The sequence below is a fragment of the Athene noctua genome, chromosome 2, assembly GCF_965140245.1.
Source record: "Athene noctua chromosome 2, bAthNoc1.hap1.1, whole genome shotgun sequence".
Classification (NCBI taxonomy): domain Eukaryota; kingdom Metazoa; phylum Chordata; class Aves; order Strigiformes; family Strigidae; genus Athene; species Athene noctua.
This window is the reverse complement of record NC_134038.1, coordinates 61,988,679-62,007,812: the sequence shown is the minus strand read 5'-3', so window position 1 is coordinate 62,007,812 and position 19,134 is coordinate 61,988,679. Positions and strand designations below refer to the sequence as shown.

Here is a 19,134-nt window from a genome sequence, read left to right as displayed (position 1 = left end):
TTGAACAAATTCCTACACCTGTTGTAGACATTTGATGATCATGATGGGAACAGCTAGAGGATAAAAAAAGCACATTTAGGATTTTTGTTTGTTTTTCTACAGAATATTTCATCAGCAAATGAAGATTACCAAAAATTAGATGTTCCTCATATAATTAATTTGTTGCGATCCTAATAGAAATATGGGGGTTACAGCCCATCCACAGCTCAGACTTGTCAGTAGCTGCCTCGAAGACAATAAACAAGCTGAGGGCCTAGAAGTCTTAGGAGATTAGCAAAAAAAACATAGGTTCCCAATCAGCACAACCAGTGGACTGGTGTCATAACTCTCTGGCTTTCTGGGGAGGACCAAAGTGTTCTATATATTTAGAGACCTATTTTAAAATAGAATAGCATTTTACTGTGCTTAATTCCATAATTAAGAAAGCTAAATCCCAGAAAAATATGCTACTTTTCATCACATGGACTTTTAGACTGCACAGAGAAAAAGACATCGGCTCATACTGTCAAATCCAAAATGATATGGTTATTTTAAAACATTTCCTGGTACAACTCTGACAAAGACCCTACCTCATGTTGTTCAGTCCCCATATAAAACCAGCTCAGCTTTAAGCATTACTTCCTCATCCTTTCCAAGAAATTATTGACTCCATGATCACCAGACCTTTTGCAATGGGTTCAAGCATTACTCTGTCTGTCTGCCTCTGGAGGACAAGATAATAGTAAACAAAATATCTACTTCTGCATAGTTAGATACTCCATGGTAGAAAAATGTTCCTATCATGAAACTTTGGGATCTAAAATAATTCAAGAAGGTCAAGCAGCTATGATTCTAGAAGATTTTTGACTGAGTCAAAACCACTTCAGTGGTTCCCACTGAAGCCACAGGAAAGAAGAGGTATTAGTAAAGGTACACTGTTAACCAAATAAGTGGCCTGATTTGCCAAAATAAACACAATTGTGTGTAGACCACTACACCCTATGAGGCTGTTAAAAGTCTAGATATTGTCCCATCAAAACTGCTGCCACTGAACATGTTTTTAGAGATCTGAGAAGAAGAACACAACATTTCAAATAACATGAAGATCCTTAACTTTGATAATCCCTTAAACTCTGATAAGTTTAATGAAAGAAAGCAAAGTACTTGGCACATTTCAGCAGCAGTAAAAATGGTAATAGTTCCTTGTGGGAAGAGAGAAGTCAAGTTGTGGAAACGAGCTGCAAAATAAATTGTCTTTAGACCATATCTTCATAGTTCAGAACACACAAAAGATTTGGAGTTCAAGAGTCAGATTTTAACGAAATAAAGCTCATCTGATGGAGATGATGCAGCCTATTACTGTTTAGATAGATTGAAGGCATGGAGAAAGGCAAACTGATTGAAACTCGACTATACCCACAGCTAAGATTTGTAGTATTTCAGAAACAGAAAGATATCTGACACTTTTATAGCTCCGTCGTCTCTGTATTCTCAGATGAGGTAGTTGTAGGGAGTGATAAGATCCTCTGAAGTTGTTTCTTCTCCAGGCTGATCAGGCTCTGCTCTCACAGTCTCTCTTCAGATGTCATGTCCTCCTGACCTTGACCCTTGGTGGCCCTCTGCTGGGTTCGCTTCTGTATGTCAATAATCTTGTGCTGAGAGCACAGAACTGGACACAGTACTCTAGATGTGGTCTTATCAATGCTGAATAGAAGGGAAGGATCACTTCCCTGAATGTGCTGTCAACACTCTTACTAATGCAGTCCAGGATATATTCAGCTTTGCTGTCCACTAGGACCCCAGGGCCTTTTCTGCAGAGCTGCTTGCCATACAGTTGCCCCCAGCCTCCTTTGTTGCCTGGGATTGCTCCTACCCAGGGGCAAGACATTTCATTTGCTCTTGCAGAACTTCATAAGGTTACTGTGAGTTCATTTACACCCCAATCTGGTGTCATCTGCAAGTTTGCTGAGAGCACTCACCATCTAACTATCTGGGTTGTCAGTGAAGCATCAAACAGTATTGGTCCTAGCACTGATCCCTGAGGGACCCACTACCAACTGGCCACAAGCTTGATTTTGCACCATTAATCACAACTCTTTAAGACCAGACTATTTTCTACCCACTTTATCGTGCCATTATCTATCCCGTGTCCCATAAATTTGGGGACTTGAGGAGGAGGCTATGGAAGGCTGTCAAAGAAAAAATCAAGATATACAACAGCCATTGTCTTTCCCTTGCCCACAGTGCCAAACACCTCATCATAAAACACATGATTTGCATATGGAAAATATTTTAGCTACTCCCGTTCACCTTGTTGTCCTTCGTGTGTTTACACATGATTTACTCCAACATGTTCTCAGGGACTGAGGTGAGGCTGACTAGCCTATAGTTATTTGGATCCTCCTTGTCATTCTCGACAATCTAATTTCATGGTCTTGTTTATGATACCGAAGTGATTTAAGTAATGTCTGACTCTGCCTTGCTCTTCTGTGGGCATTACTTCACTCCCACTGTCTGCTAAGAGGCTTAGAAACCTGGAAGATCTGAGGACAAGCCTTGCAAGTAAAACCAAGGTATAATAAAAGGCATCAAGTACCTCAGCCTTTCTCATGCCCCTTGTCACTAGGTCCACTGCCCCACCAAGCAATGGACCCACACTCACTTAGCCTTTGAAAGAAACCTTTGCTGTCCTTCATCTCCATGGCTAGTTCCAGCTCCAGCTGAGTTGGAGCTTTCCTGGCTCCATTCCCATATACCTGAACAATGCCTCTGTATCCCTCCCAAGTAGTCTGTGCCTGCTTCTGTGTGCTTCCCTTTTAGTATTTGAGTTGAGTCAGGAGTTACACGTTCATCCATACTGGTCTTCTGCAATGCTTGTATTCTGAAGAATGGGAAGGACAGTTCTTGTGCTCAGAGGATGCTGTCCTTGAAGATTAGCTAGCTTGCCTGGGCCCTTTTGCTCTCCAAGGCAATTATCGACAGGATCCTGTCAAGCACATCCTTAAAAAGAGTATGTCCCCTCATCACATTATTGATTTATATCACGAAATTGTCTTCAATTTGTTCCAGAAATCTGGATTGCTTGTGTCCAGCCATATTGGTCGTCCAGTCGATTTTGTTGCGGTTAAAGTCACCCAAGAGTACTAATGCCTAGGACTGTGAGGCTTTTTCCACGTGCCTTAAGAATGATTCATCTGCTTTCTCTTGTTGATGAGAAGGTCTATAGCAGACACCTGCTACAATATCACCTGTGTTGGTCTGTCCTTTGATCTCTGCCCACAAGCTCTCCACTGGTCACTTCACCCAAGGCTCCATCCATTCAAAACACACCTTTGTGTAGAGCATAGCCTTAAGGTAGGACATCTCGTACTGGCATCTTAGTTAGCATCTTAAGGTACTTGTGTCTTGTATAAACAACAGAGTTGGAGGTTAAGGAGTTGCATAATGTTTGTTACAGAAGAAAGGGATGAGTGTGCCAGACGTGCTGAACTTACTCAGGTTTTCCCCTTCTTTGAGGAAAGAATCCTGAAGTTATTATGATTTGCTGTCACTCTTTTCAACTATACCTGTACCACAGCAATTCTAGGGAAGGAATAAGATCTTTTCATTAGAGGAAAAGGGGAATGAATGTGTAGGCAAATGGAAAAGTCTGGGAAACTGATTTCAGTGTTGCTGAAATACAATTTTTTTTTTGTTTAATTATTAATAGTATTATAGAGCCATTATTAATTCTACACATTACAAATTAAAGTCTTTAATGTGAAGTACGTATCTAATAGTTTGTTAAACTGATTCTAGAAAGACACAGATTTTCTATATTTGTGTTTTTAAATTTAAATTAATGAACAAATAAAATTGTCAATCCATATTTTCTGATGGGATATACCTATCAATGTTTGCAATAATTAACACAAAATCCACATAATTCATGACCTTACACACTTTTAACCTACCTGCTCCATGTTTCTTGAACTTTATTTCACTATATTTAACTTAGATTGTATACCATGTAATGGTTATATGATAATATTAAGATATAATTTTAAAATACACAGTTTCAAATATGTCACTAAACAAATAGAAACTTCCTCATTTAAAAAAAATCTTTTAAAAAACATTTTTTCAGGTAGAATATACCCTAGGACACAGGCATGTACTACTGAATTTTCAAAGAAAACAGTGTACTTTAATACTGCAGTGTTCTCACAAGTAAACTACCTGTCATTATGTAGCATGATGCTCAAGTCTGTTCTCAGCTTAACTCATTCATTATACCATGTAGCTGTTTAAACCGCAGTCTGCTTGACATCCAGCTTTACAATATCCTAAGGTTTTAACTGGTATTTACCTCTTCTTTACAATGGCATGATAATTACTAGTTTTGTAAGTGCCTATAGCAAAACTTGGTAAAAAAAAGACTGCTTCACATCTTGACTTAATAACATCCCATAGGTATTTTTTAATCAGTTTTACAAGTTTAGCTGAAAATCTCCAGTCTTCAGACCATCTGCATTCAGTCAAAGGTAAGTAATGGAAGAAAGAGCTCACCCCCAACATCTCCTGAAATATATTTAAAAAATCCCTACCAAACCCCCAAAAACCTAAACACCAAACTCCAAAGTTGTGGTTAACAACTAATTCTTTTAAGCTAAGGATTTCTATTTGGCGTTTTAAGTTAATTCATCTGAGCAAGACTTTGATGTGTAACTTGATTTCTTCAAGATGGAGATGCAGTACCAATTGCTTACCTGACTCACACGCAAATGTCTTTGACGTCTCATCATGAAAGATAATTGCCACTGCATGCTTCTTTGTCTCTCGAGGCAATCTAGTTATGTTTTTGATATTGTGCAGCTCAGTTACCTTAAAATGAAGAAAAGTATTTTAGGCCAGTCTATAAATAGTACAAAGAAAAATATTAACTATAACTACTCAATTTTTATTATAATCTGTTTTTTTTTACCCTAAATCTACTTAAATTCATGTTTTTTTTTTTAAAAAACCCACGTAAATAGGTAAAGTTGCAAAGCTTTCTATAAAATATAATGTATCAAAAATGGTCTACTCTATTAAAGTTCTACTTGGAATCACAGTTATTACAATGACATCAAGACAGTCTTGTGAATATTTTATAATATATTTTTCTATTTCTATATTTGTACAACTTTGATCAGTTTCAGAACCTGCATCAAATACATAACCTAATGTAGGAACAGCAATGTCTTATTAGTTAAGCGAAGTAACTCAATTACCATGGCAATTAGTATCACTACAATTGCAAGGATAGATCCTCATCTGTCTTTAAAGTGTAATTGCCACCCTTATAAGAACTCAAAATTTTATTTTCCAAATATTAGAAAAGCTTATCAACAAAAACACATATCAAATTTACAACACAAACAGTTCAATCTATTTCCATTTTCCTTTGATGCAAGTAGATAACTACAATTAACACAAATGGAAGAAAAATACGTTATTACAACCAGAGCTGATAGCACAGACTATATTAAACTGCTTAACACTTTACATTATAAAATCTTCTCTCAGTTTCTTGGAACTCTGGGCAAACTTTATCTGTTTATACTTAGATTTTCCAGGCAGGGCATCTGCCTCAGGCAGAAATAATTTCTTAAAAATGTCATCCATATGAGTTTGGCCACCTATGACTAGGAAAAAATGGACTGAATGTGTGTGGGGTTTTTCATTTTGTTTTGTAATTCTTATGCTCCCTCTGTACAGCTCTAGTATTCCTTTTCATATGCTAGAAAGAATGTTTTTTAAGAGACAGAAATTTTATATGGTGCTGTAAAAAAATGGAACATGCTGTGGCAAAGACATTGCAAAAAAGATTGAGAGCAGATGAGCACTGAGAGTCATCAAGAAGCCAGAGACACAGCATGAAGTGGAATGTGTAGGTGCTGATGACAGACCTGAGACCAGAACTGAAGACTGCTATGGGGTCTATCTTGACAGCCTTCCACAAAACTCACTCCAGTTTGTCAATCTTTGCTGTAATAGGTATGTCAAAATTGTATGTGGTACTCTAGATGTGGTCTAATGACTGCTCAACAGAGGGGGATAATCACTTCCCGTATTGCTTGGCCATCTCCTATTCATACAGCCCTTGGAGCTGTTGGCCATCTTTGTTGGCTGAGGGACCATCCCTGAGAGCCCATCCCACGGGGATTCTCCCAAGCCTGTGCTATCACAGGGACTTCTCTGTTCCAGGGCCAGCATCTGGCATTTGCCTTTATTCAGTTTTGTAAGATCCCTGTCAGCCCATTCCTCCAGCCTGTTCAGGTCTCTGGAAGGTAGCCTGACTACCAAAAGCATTATTAACTGATCCTTCCTAATTTGCCAGCTGCACAGTGCATGCTCCATTACTTCCTCCAGGTTCCTGATACAATACTAACCAAAAGAGGTCACGGTACAGACACCAGCAGTTCTACACTTGCTACTGATCTCCAGGTAGAGTATGATCCATTAATCATGACTTGCTGGGTCTAACTAGCTGTCCAGCCTTTCAACATCTAGACATCCACCCACCGAGATGATAACGTCCCAACTTGCATATAAGAATATCATGAAAGACAATGTCAAAAGTCTTGCTAAGGTTGAGTACCCAACAACATCCATGGCTCTCTCATCCCAAATCATAGACAGCTATCAGATTGGTAAGGCATGATTTACCCTTTTTTAAATCCATGGTGCCTCTTCCACATTACTATCTCCTCCTTCATATGCCCAGAAATATGTTTTAAAAGGGCTCACTCCATGGTTCTTCCCATGGGCTGAAGTGAGGCTCCCAGACTTGTAGTTTCCCAGGTTGATCTTTTGGCCTTTTTTTGGACAAAGGTGCAACATTTGCCTTGACTTTTTTTCCTAATCCCTTACAATTTTAATTTTAGCCATGAATTTCAGGGCTTTACAACAATCCATTTGTTTCTCTTTTTTTTTGCTTGTAGGGGAAAAAGAAGGGCTGAAAACCACAGATACCGCTGTTCCATTAAAGGAATGACTAAAATCTTGTTAATTTTCCTTGATCTATGCATGATAATGATCTAGCGTGTGAGAGGGCTCCTATGGCTTACTGAAAGCATTAATCTCAAGGAAATTCCATAAAAGGGAAAAAAAAAAAACACATTAGTTGGCAGAGTGCAGACTCTAGAATTCAAAACCTGAAGAAACAATACAAAATCTAGAAGTCACTACTGAATTCTGAAGACCCTGAGGGGCCCAAAGCAGAAAGCAGGGAAGATATGGATCTACTGTTCTGGCTAAATAAGAAAAGGATATAAGAGCAAAAGATTTAAAAATAATTGGGACACAAAAAAAGTCCAGGTTATTCTTAAAGCGAAACTATATTTTTAAAATAATTTAAAGATGCACATAGCCTTCCTCTCAAAGGTTCAAAAAGATAATTGACAGTGCAATATAAATGAAAACAATAATAGGAAGAAAAAAACTCCAGTGATTCTAACACAAGCAAATGAAACAGCAAGTGGTATTTTTACATGTGTGTGCATGTGTGCCTATGCATACCATGCAGAAAAAAAAAACCCACCTTAAATCTTGTTATGTTAAAAAGGGGAAATTTCTCTTCTGGAATAGCAGGAAAGGAAATAGAAGTGTTCTGAGTAGTGACAACAGGGCATATTAAGCCTTCTTTCAGCCTGTCTCAGACAGTAGAGATCTACTCTTTTCTTAATATTTAAGTGTTACAGATTACTGAAAGATCCCCCAGTGCTGCTAAGTTTGATAATAGATCCAAAAAACTTTCATTCCTGGTATCAAAGCTACATAACTTTCATGGCAATTTTTGTTAAATATATAAGTACAGACATCTGGGGACACATATCTGGCTGTCTATAAAGATGATTTTATGGGCTCTCTTTTTGATCAGTACATTAAGCCTGTTGTATTTAATATATTGACAGAACAATTTTTATGCAATAACATTCACACACTTAGGAATACTGTCAGCACAAAATGAACAATCAACAGAATTTTATTTTATTTGCTGGTGGGAATTTAATGTCTGAAAGAGACAATGAAAACACCACCTAATTCTGATATGCTGCTTTTTGGTATCCATACAAGACATTTGGTTGAAAAAATGCAAGCCAAGTGAAGAAAAATAGTCTCCATGCAAGAAAAAGGGGATTAGTTTTAAACGCATTTCAACCTTCTTTTGTCTCTGAAATCATACTGTCTTCCCTAGACACACAGAACTTCTTATAACTCCAATGTGATAGGCAAAGTTACATGAATTGTCTCTTTCAAACTCCCTGACTTTTACTTCCTTTTTTTAAAGCAAGGGTTTTTTTAGCCATTCAGAATTTCACACAGAAATCACATTCCTCTTGTGTACATCTCACCACAGAAATGGACCTACTTCAATAATATCATGAGATATTGTGAGATACCTCTTTTGTTGTCAAATGCTTTAATGGTTTAACATGGGTAGCCAAAATATTTCTCTCAGTTTAAAAAAAAAAAAAATCACTTTGAAATACTTTGTTTTACAAGAATTGATTGTCTTGGAAATAATACTGTTTTAATCATATTTTGAGGATAAGGAGAAATTGTACAGAAGTTAGGAAAAAGAAATAATTTTACTAGGCAAAATAACAAAAAAGAGAAAAAAGTAACTGAGCTTTAGTACTCAGTCCTATGATAATATCTGAGAAAGCAGCAAATTTCACAGAATCACAGAACGGTTGAGGTTGGAAGGGATCTCTGTAAGTCATCTGGTCCAATACCCTGCTCATACAGGATCACCTAGAACCAGTTGTCTGGACCATGTTTAGAAGGCATTTGAAAATCTCCAAGTGGGAGACTCAGCAACCGTCCTGGGCTACCTGTGTAAGTGCTCAGTTACCTTCACAGTAAAAAAGTGTTTCCTGATATTCAGAGGGAACCTCCTGTGTTTCAGTTTGTGTCCACTGCCTCTGGTCCTGTCACTGAGCACCACTGAAAAGCGCCTGGCTCTGTCTTGTCTAAACCCTTCAGGTGTAGAGAAAATACTCACTGCTGAGTATATAATGAATGAGCCTTCTCATATCCAGGCTAAAAAGTATCAGCACTCTTGCCTTTCCCCATAGGAGAGATCCTCCAGTCCCCTCATCATCTTTGTGACCCTTCCCTGGACTCTTCAGCATGTCCACACCTCTCCTGTACTGGGAGCCCAGAACAGGACCCAGCACTCAAAGTGTGGCCACACCAGTGCTGAGTAGAGGTGAAGGATCACCTCCCTCAATCTGCTAACAACACTCCTCCTAATGCAGCCCAGGATAGCGTTAGGTTTCTTTGTTGCAAGAGCACCCTGCTGGCTCATGTATACCAAACCATGTACAAGAAGCAGTTCTTATCTCTTGGGCAAGTCAACAGCTTGACAGAAAAAAAACCCTAACAGCAGTTAACATTTCAGAAACACGAGTTGATACTAACAGCAAGAGGAGTCGTATTATCAAATAAGCCCCTGAGTATTTCTATTGGTTATGTAATTTTTAATATCAAATAGAGATATGAATTTTTGCTTTCACGTTCATCTTTTGAAATTGTACTGAATGTTTCCCTCCACAATCAGAGCAGAAAGATAGAGGCAGGAGTAATGATACTGTGAAATTCTATCCTCCCACTGTTAGAGAGAAATCTAAGTTAACCAAATTCAGAATTCTGGGTTTAATGCCAATGAAGTATGAGTAATTTTTCTATTCACTGAATATTTGCAATTAAAAAATAAACACCTGGGAGTTTATATTATTTTGTATAAGGGAAAAATGAACTTTGCCTTGGCAACCAGACTGCTTTATCACAGTGATTTTTAAAAGTGTGGTTTAAAATTCTATTTTTATTTTTAAAATAAATATATAAAACTTTTTAAAGGGGAAATAAATGTATTGAAACTACCAAAAAGACAAAAATCCTTAAAAAGCCATAACTTTCTGGAAATAATTTAAAACATCTCTTTGCAAACTTTAAGGTTTCAAATGGAAAATTTACCAGAAAGAAAAAGCCCTTTTTTTATAAGTAGTGTATTAGGCATTTCTACCTTTTTAAGCCAGGAATGTTATACCAAAACTTGCTCTCTGTGATATCATAACAGACTTATCAACAAAATACAGTCTGGTTCATCAAAAACATTGCTGTTCTTCACAACAACCAAACAGTATGCTGGAATTCCCTAGACCATTGGTAACCTCGTACCAGTAAGAAGAAAAGAATAAAGGGACAATTTAATGTGCTGTTACACCTGTAAGAGTCTTACCTAGACTTCCCACAAAAAAATATGGAAATATTCTCACTGTGGAATTATATTTTCCTAAAACTTTGATAATATTAAAACCAACTCAAACCAACAAAAACTTTGAAAATAATTTTTCCCCTTTTCCCCCAATTTTATCCTTCTAGAACAAAATGAACTTCAACAACAAATAAAATCTCTAATATTACCTGTTTAGTGAGTGATCTTGCAAATAGATTTCTTCCCTTTCCTTATCTTTTACACTTTCTTCCAGTAGGCTACATAGATCCTTTTGTATTAAGGTATGATTATGTAGCTTACAACTTTTCACTAATGTTAGTATGTTAACTTAGGCTTCTTTTCTCTACTAGACGTTGGTGCTATCATTTAGTGCAGTACTCCATATGGCACTTAGTGTGGTACACATTAGGGGCTCTCAGCACCTGGTCCATTTCTCAGTTCTCCTACTCCTCATCAATAATTCCTGCCTCATATGTCCATCACTCAGCAGCCCACACATACATTTAATTGTTTTTGTTGTTTTTTTTTTTTTTTTTTTTAATTTGGTTTCTTGATCTTTTCCTATACCCTAAAACCATTTTACTTGTTTCTAGAATGACAGTTGAACACTGCTTGAAGAAAAGATGTGGAGTAGTTACTTAACTTATATATAACAAACTTTTCTTTGCCGATATTTTTTTTTTATTCCACTTCTTTTTCATATCTAAAAGTGTTTTTCTTTCTTGGGGGCAGCAAAGGGGGTGGGGTGGGGCTGGGTGGGTGTTGACATAGCTATAGCAGAGACATTCAACTCCTTCATTTCAGGTTAATATTTGATAAAAGGACATAACTCTGAAGGGCTACAAGGTAGGATAATTTCTAGGATTGGTAAAGGCAGCATCACACTCTTGCAAAATTAAACTAGGCTAGGCTTGCACCAGGGTCTTAAGGCTACCCATCAGTGTTCATTCCTGTAACTTGCTTCCTCTCAGTCAGGAATTTGGACAATCTCAAAGATTCCACATCAGCACAGCTGAAAAGAAATGCACTTGATCTGTACACTGTTTCTTTGGGTGAGTCTCGGATTGTTCACCAAACTGCAAAACTTCTTTACATCAAGCACTGAACAAGAATGTAAAAGACTCTATAGATAAATTTCTGCCACTGTTGCTCATATATCTAGAGCACTTAAGAATCATTAAAATATTGCTTCAGGTAATGCAGTGCACCTCCTCTCACCCTCATTGTTTTTCTTTATTTTGGCCTGCAAATAACTCCAGAACTTAAAACCTGTTTTGTGTTGGTATAACCTCATCTAAACAGAGCACTGCTTTCTATAAAGAGCTTCTGCTTGCTTCCTTTAAGTAACTGTTATGTAGAATAGTAAAATCAGTAATGACCACCACCTTGTAAATGCTGACTAGCCACATCTCGGTGGATCAATCATCAAAAAAAAAAGAGAGAAAAAATTAAAAAAAAAAAAAAAAGAAAACAAATAGCTGCTTCTCTATATTATGATTGTATAAAAATATTACTATCTTTTTTTTTTCCCAAAAGAAAGTAAATATAAAATATAGAACAATCATAAACCTTAAGAGCAAGAGGAAAAGCTGGAAAGGACTCCTCTAAAGGAACCATTAACAAATTTTATGTTATATGGTCAAAAAGATAAGAGGATCAGAGGAAGAAGAGAGCTTATGTCCTCACTTAGGAAAAAAAAAAAAAAAAAATCTTCACTTCCTTGAAGATTTTCTCTATCATATATCTTATGATAAGCACCTGTATCCTGAGAGGTTCACAGAAACTTGAAGTTACTTTTCTGCATGAAGATCCTAAACTTGATGCTAATACCAAATTGCTTCAATTCCCTACTCCCTGGCAGAATGCCCAAGCATTGCCTGATGCCAGGTGACTGAGTTACAACACTGAAGGATTGGTCTATATTGGTTTTAGTGCATTTCTGTGCCAACAGACTTGGGAAAGAGCTGAAAAACATCATGATAAGTTTCAGAAGTCTAACTCCATTTTTCCCTAGCTAAACCAACCATCATTTAATTTCAGTAAAGTCATGCTGCAGATTCCTAGTAAATAATTCAAGTGCGGGAAAATTACTAACACAAGATGGTCTGCAGTGGCAGATAGCAACAGCCTAAACCCAGGCATGATTCCCAGGCAGAGGCTAATGATCAAGGAAATTATTCAGGATTGTTACATAGAAAATAAAACCTCTGAAGAGTAGACCCAGCCTTTGAAGTGGACAGTTACCTCTGGTTAGCCAGAATAGATCAGATAATAGACTGCTAGTAACAAACTTTTGGTCTTTAGCCCATATCTGTCATGACACAATATTTCAGAACTCTTCCACTCTCCCAGTCTCAGCACTGGCTATTCATCCATGTGAAGAACTTATTTTTACATGGGAAAGACACCCACATTTTTTTCTGTCTGGGAATCTGTGACCCATGTTATAGCAATCTATATTCTTCTTTTTGAAAGTGCATTTGTTGACTAAATAAATTACAGGAGATAATTACAAAATCATATTTTCATTATGTTGGCAAAATATTTTATATGACAGACTGTCAATGCAACTTAAGATACCTACTCATTAAAATGCTTGGGAGTTTTGTTGTTTTCTTTTCTTTTTGGAATCTTAATTATATTCTTTGATGTGAAAGGCTGTTAAATTACAAAATACACTTAATTTTAAAAAAGGCTCAGATTAACTGTGATGCATTGCTTCTTAATGGTCAACATAATTTGACATTCTTCTGATTACTTTCTTTGAAACTACATTTAGTTCTCTCAGAGAGGAAGGATATTAGGATCAATTCAATACACTTTCTCTTGAATCTATCATACTTCATCTCTGACCTACACTGGATATTTATTTGTTTGCTTATTGTACTAAAAATCTGTTCTGGTCAGGGAGCTGAAGATTTAGAATCTGTGCTATCCACTTTTGTGTTACATGGACATGTAAAGACTTTATGTATCTAACACATCTAGGGCTCTAATGCCCAAATTGTATGTTTAAATAGATCAGATAATTCTTCCACAACTATAGAAATATTACTTCCAAATCACATATTACATTTGTATCATTACAAAAAAAATACAATTCTACAGTAAGTAAGAAAGGAGGTCCAGAAAAGATTGAAAACACAAAAATCATGCATAAATTCTCAAGTGCACCATTCTGGGTTATATCCTCTCTGAATTCTTCCAAATGCGTGCCTCCCATAAGAAATTGGGAGGGAAATTATTCTGCAATCCCATCTACTGAATGTTATTTCCACTGTGCAGAGTCCTGGAAATTGCTTGGGCAGAGGAAAAGGTCTGAATTTACATAAATGGATTTCTGTTTTGCATTGCACACTACCTTCCTGGCATTTAATTTCTATCTAGAAAAAATAGAAGCAGAAGAGAAAGCTAAAAAATGTAATTGTTCATCCTCTTATTTCTTAATAATGGCCCACATAGTACCAGCTGTTGTATAATATCACGCAAGCAGTAATGTAACTCAGTAAAAGCCAACACAGTGGCAAGGAGCAGGGACTCTAGTGAATGATGCCCAGACATAGAGAACTACCTCAAACCAGAAATAGCATGACAACAATAAGAGAGCGATATAAGAAGGAAGAGTTACATTAACTATCATAGCAAGCAAAGGACAAAGGAGGCACCAATATGCTAACCTTGCTCTGAATGCTGCTGCCAGTCTGCAAAATGAAAAAAGGAGATGCTGGCCCATTGCAGATGAAAGGACTAGAGAGGAGTATCTCAAAGAGAGCAAACATCTCCTTTCAGCTCAGTTTTCAGTCGTCCTCTCTGCAGTTAGCAGTGTCTCCTTTTACACGGTTAAATCCAATTGCCACAGAGTAGAAGTTTTGTTACCACTTCAGAAAGAGCTTCATGTGATTTTGGCTCTTAAAATAAGGCCGTGTGCTGCCTGAAAAGCATAAAGACCTTTGGGATTTGCCTAAGGTCTGCTTTAACAGATGCTCAGCCATGAGGGAAGTGACTTTTCTTCCTTATTCAGTACTCATTAGATCACATCTGCAATACTGGGCCTGGTTTCAGCTCCCCAGTGCCATTGACAAACCAGAGTGAGTTCAGTAAAGGGCCCCCAGGACAGCCAGAGCTGGACCACCTGGCCTGTGGGGAGAGGTTGAGGGATGGTGGCTACTCCAGGCTTGTCACATCCCGCTCTGACAAGGGGGACAAGTGACTCAGATTCGCAAATCCCCAGTTGGAGCAGACAACAAGTCTCCAAGTTCAAGCATTTATTCACTACCCACAATGTACTAATTGAACACACGATAACTGGCTAAGTATATAGCAAGTTGTGGCGAGCAATATAATATGCCTTGCGTTTCTTAATGGAAAAAGGAAAAGAGGGAGATAGAGGGAATGGGGGAATACAGATCACCGGTCTGGGTTCCTGCACTGATCCTGCCGGCGAGGGTTCCAGGAGGCAGCCGACATTTTTCGCTGGCATCTGTCTTCTTTGCTTCACTGCTCTCTCCAGGCGACTGGGGGGCAGAGGGGGGGCAGGGAGAGGGGCAGAGAGAGAAAGAGCCCTTTCTTCCCCCCTTTGATTTATACCCACTTTCCTTGGGTCCGTCCCCTAGGTCGACCCACATAGCTATGTATCCCATGTACGGGGAGGGGTAAGGTGTTTCCTGGGATGATGTAATTAGCATGATCTTGTTAGCCCTCATTAGCATATTGAGGGGTGCTAACTTTAATATGCATTTCATGGATAATGAATCAAAGTTCATTCACCGGACACATAGCCCTTGAAATTTGCCCAGGTGCCCCAGAGGAGAGCTGTCCTGTCTCCACAGGGCTCCCTCCCCCAGCTGCATGGGGCAGCGTTATCAGCTTGGGCCTCCACAGAATGCACCCTTGACTCATAGTTTTGTCTCGCAAGTGCATGAGGCATTTCTTCAATCAGCCTCAACTTTTGCTTTCCTAGGTTGTTTGTCTTAGTTTCTCACAGGCCTGGTTTCTCGTCTCTCACAAGCCTGCAGCAGGGCGGGCTTCAGGCGCACCTAACAGCAATTCCCCCCGCCCCATGCCTGCAGGAAGGTTATCAAGGAGACAGAGACAGGCTCTTCACAGCTGTGCCTTGTGGGAGGAAGAGGGACAATGGGCATAAACTGAGACAAGAGGTGTTCAGACTGATGAACAGCTTCAGATGAGAAGCAAGGTTTTCACCATGAAGAGAGCCCAGCAGTGGGACAGGCTGCCCAGAGAGGCTCTGTGGTCTCCGTCCCTGGAAATTTTCAAGACCCAAGTGGACAAAGCCCTGAGCAACGACATCTGATCTCAGAGCTGGAGTTGGACGAGAGACCTCCTGAGGCCCATTCACATCTGAATTAACCTGTGAGTCTAAGAAAGGGATGTTAACAGATGTGTAAAACTATTTGGACCTTTACAGGTTTAGGCAAACCCATATGGGATTAGGCATTTAGAGTATTTAAAATGAAACACATTTTGCTGACTCCAGCATATTCTGCACAAAACCAGCACATGACAATCAACAATAGGATTACGAGATGCAAGAGACTGAAAAACAAGACTTAAGATTGAAAAGTACTAAGAAGCAGAGAGAAATGAGAAACCTATTTCATGAAAGAATAGCAAAACTTAAAAGATTGCAAGAGGAACATAAGAAGGGAGAAAAGAAATCCCAAGATCAGAAAAGTGAAAGAACGGATCACACAAAAGCAAAACCAATTCACAAAGAAAACAGGAGTTTTCCCCATCTCTGCATGCAGATTTATCCTTGAAAGAAGATGAGTTGTTATGGTAACAACACTCTTCAGGAATTTTGCCAAAGACTGGTATATCAACCTCCACATGATGCCTCTGGGGCAGGTCTCCAGCTGCTATTTCAGAGGAATAAGGGTTTAAGAAACTGCTATCAAGTGAACGTTCATTCCTCTAAGCACTAAGTGGAAAGCACACCTATAACAGCAGTAAGAATATTATTTGTTAACTGAAAAAGTGGATAATAAAAACAAACAAAAATAGTGACAGAATGAATGTGTATATTAAAAATAAATCAGGCTAAGTATAAGCCAGTAATGTCAGGCCAAGAAAGTGAAGTTTGATGGGAAGAAATATGCATAAATCTGATAGAAGAGGGATACTGAACAATTTCTTATGGAATTCCAGATAAAATTGAGATTTTTTTTAAAAAATGAGAAAGTTTCAGTTTTTCAGCATTTTTGGAGAATGTAGATGACATTATGTAAATTTAGACTAAATATAAAATAATTATCTTTTAATTTCTCAAAATTTAAATAAATGTAAAAAGAAAGAGAAAATCTCCCTCTTTTCTCTAAGTTTTCACTATTGCTAAGTATTGCTAAATAACAGTATTACTGACTTTCGTATGGGCTACAACATGGGTACTCAGATTCATGCTGCATTCTAACTGACCACTTACCATGTAAGAACTTACAAACTCTTCACTTTGCCTCAATGAAATATAAAAATATTAAGGATGGAAATCAAATGTAACTGATTAGCTTTTGTTATGCCACTTTAAATGCTATATTGTTTCTCACTGTCTGTATATCTAACCTACCTGGGCAGAATAAGCATATTAAGTCATATCGGCTACCTCTAACAGGCAAAGAAGAAGGGGTCTTGCCAAGCCAAGTTACTTTATTTTCTCTCAAACTGCACTGCTGTAATACTACCAGGATTGAGTTGCTGCCTAATCTTATTGGATTATTCTGGTTTTGGCTGGTATCCTGGTGTTTTAAAGCAATAGTTAAAATGTGACCAGTTCCTGTGTATGTGGATCTCTTCGTTTAACAAACATTTTAATTAGGATTTTTAAACACATACTGAAATGCCTTCACACTTCAAAGGGTATTTTTACAGACAGTCATTTGTAATATAAAAATCCCAGTTATCCCCAATCCCATTTTCTCACTATCTAAAGAACCTTTGAAATTTTTTCCAATCTGACCTTTCATTTTGATGTGCAAACTGAATGTCAGTGTTAGTATAGCATTAAAAAAAAGGGGGGAAAAAAGCGCCTTCTGTAAAAGTAAGTGATGACAAAATTTAAAGTAACTAGTGCCTTAATAATAAAAGAACACTCTCATTTGAAACCCAGGTTCACACTTGAAAAATAACACCACACCAGAGAGATGGCAGAGAGGGAAGATGAATCACAACTGAAATAAAATAGGTTTCCCAATTCTTTCCAAATTTCAGCTACAATAAAAAAAAGATACTGTCAATATCAAACATTCTGATAGAGTTACTAGGTATCCAAACAGTAGCACTGTGCTATGCCTGAGAAACAAAATGGGGCATTCCATTAGTTTAGCTTAATTATCCAAGTAGAGTAATAAGAATACTTCACAATGAATGTGTAAATGAATTATATCATTATATGATATTTTTAATAAATATATGAGGGTATTAAAATATACTGGACAGTTAGAAGCTGTTTCAATTTTTAAGAAATTTCACTTCTAGCATTCTCAAAGTACATGATTATGCCCAGACCTTTCCTAGTTTCAGCCCAAAGGTATTGTTTAATTAAAAGGAATATGTTATTGATCTTCAAGGAAAAAGAAAAGAAGAAAAGTATTTTTCCAAAACTTCTTTTAAATTTTCCTCTTGGTTTATTTAAATTGGCTGACCTGTAAGAATTCCCAAACTTATCTTGTTAAATAAACTCAATTAAAAATAAGTGTTTATTAACACAGACTACATTTGAAAACAAATTACAAGCAAAGACATGCTTATAAAATATGTTTGTTGAACGCAGTAAGTGATGGGTATATTATTCTTTCTGTTAAACTGCTAGGTATAAACCTAACTATGAAATCGCTCACTGCATTGACAAAGTCGGTCAGGAGTGTTAGAGGATATAAGTAACCGTAGGATTTCAATGCACATAAGTTATTTTCATTGTATCTATGCTGTACATTATGCCAATGGCTGAGCCGTAGGTTTAATTCCCCTTCCTACCCCTTGCAAATGGTGAAAGCCTCCAATTTAGGCTGTAGCTGCCTTTAGTCAGATCTTGAAGCCATGGGCAAGCCTTGGGTCTAAATTAGCTGAGAAAGGCTGGCTTACTTCCATTGTACCACTCACAGGGGAAATAAAAATCATGGTTGACAGGCATGTCATGATGCTGGTTTTAAGGACCTCTCAGATGCTGGGTATACACTGAAATATCAAGAGCTATATTCAGAAAACCAGAAATTACATTAACGAGGAAAGAAGAAGAGACATCGTCATCTTTGCCCTCCCCATTCCTTGATCTTCTAACTTGATCCCAAAGGTCAAGAAGCTGCACACAAGCCCAGGATTCAGCTGGGGGCTCTGTCCCATAGCTGACTGTGGACAACAGAAAGTAATACAAGCCCATGCATGAACATATACAAGCACAACCACAGAGATATCCACTAACTTATTATTCTGTTTTGTTTTTTAGAAAGATTAAAACAATAAATACAAACCCACCACAAAACCACTATTACTTAGAAAACTTTACTCCCGTTAATTTTTAAAGGGTGTAAATATGCCTCAATGTCTTTAGAAATAAACCCCATTCCAATCCAACAATAACAAAACTGGCATTTTGATGTTGCTCTTAAAATAAACATATATATTAAAAGCATTTCAGATACTCTGAAGGTAATATTAACAGCACTATATTACCTATGAGGTTCTTGATGCTAATCAGAAAAATACATCAACTAGATGAAAAAAGATATAAAAAGAAAATTTATGAGTTTAAATGAACCTAAATTCAGCACATGCCTGTACATGTGTGTGTACACATACACTCAAAGTGGTCCAGAATTCCTTAGGAAAAAAATGTGAAAGCGAGAAAAATGCAATAGAGAACCTGAGAGGAAAAAAAA

At 37.6% G+C, this 19,134-nt stretch overlaps 1 protein-coding gene across 1 annotated transcript in view; it reads right to left on the bottom strand.

Annotated features, from left to right (window-relative positions):
- Positions 1 to 19,134, bottom strand: part of DOK6 (docking protein 6) — a 256,018-nt gene that overhangs the window by 126,676 nt on the left and 110,208 nt on the right. Inside the window, exon 3 of the mRNA XM_074897771.1 lies at positions 4,728 to 4,842. Coding sequence (XP_074753872.1) covers positions 4,728 to 4,842 — 115 coding nt within the window. The remainder of the gene's footprint in view (positions 1 to 4,727; positions 4,843 to 19,134) is intronic.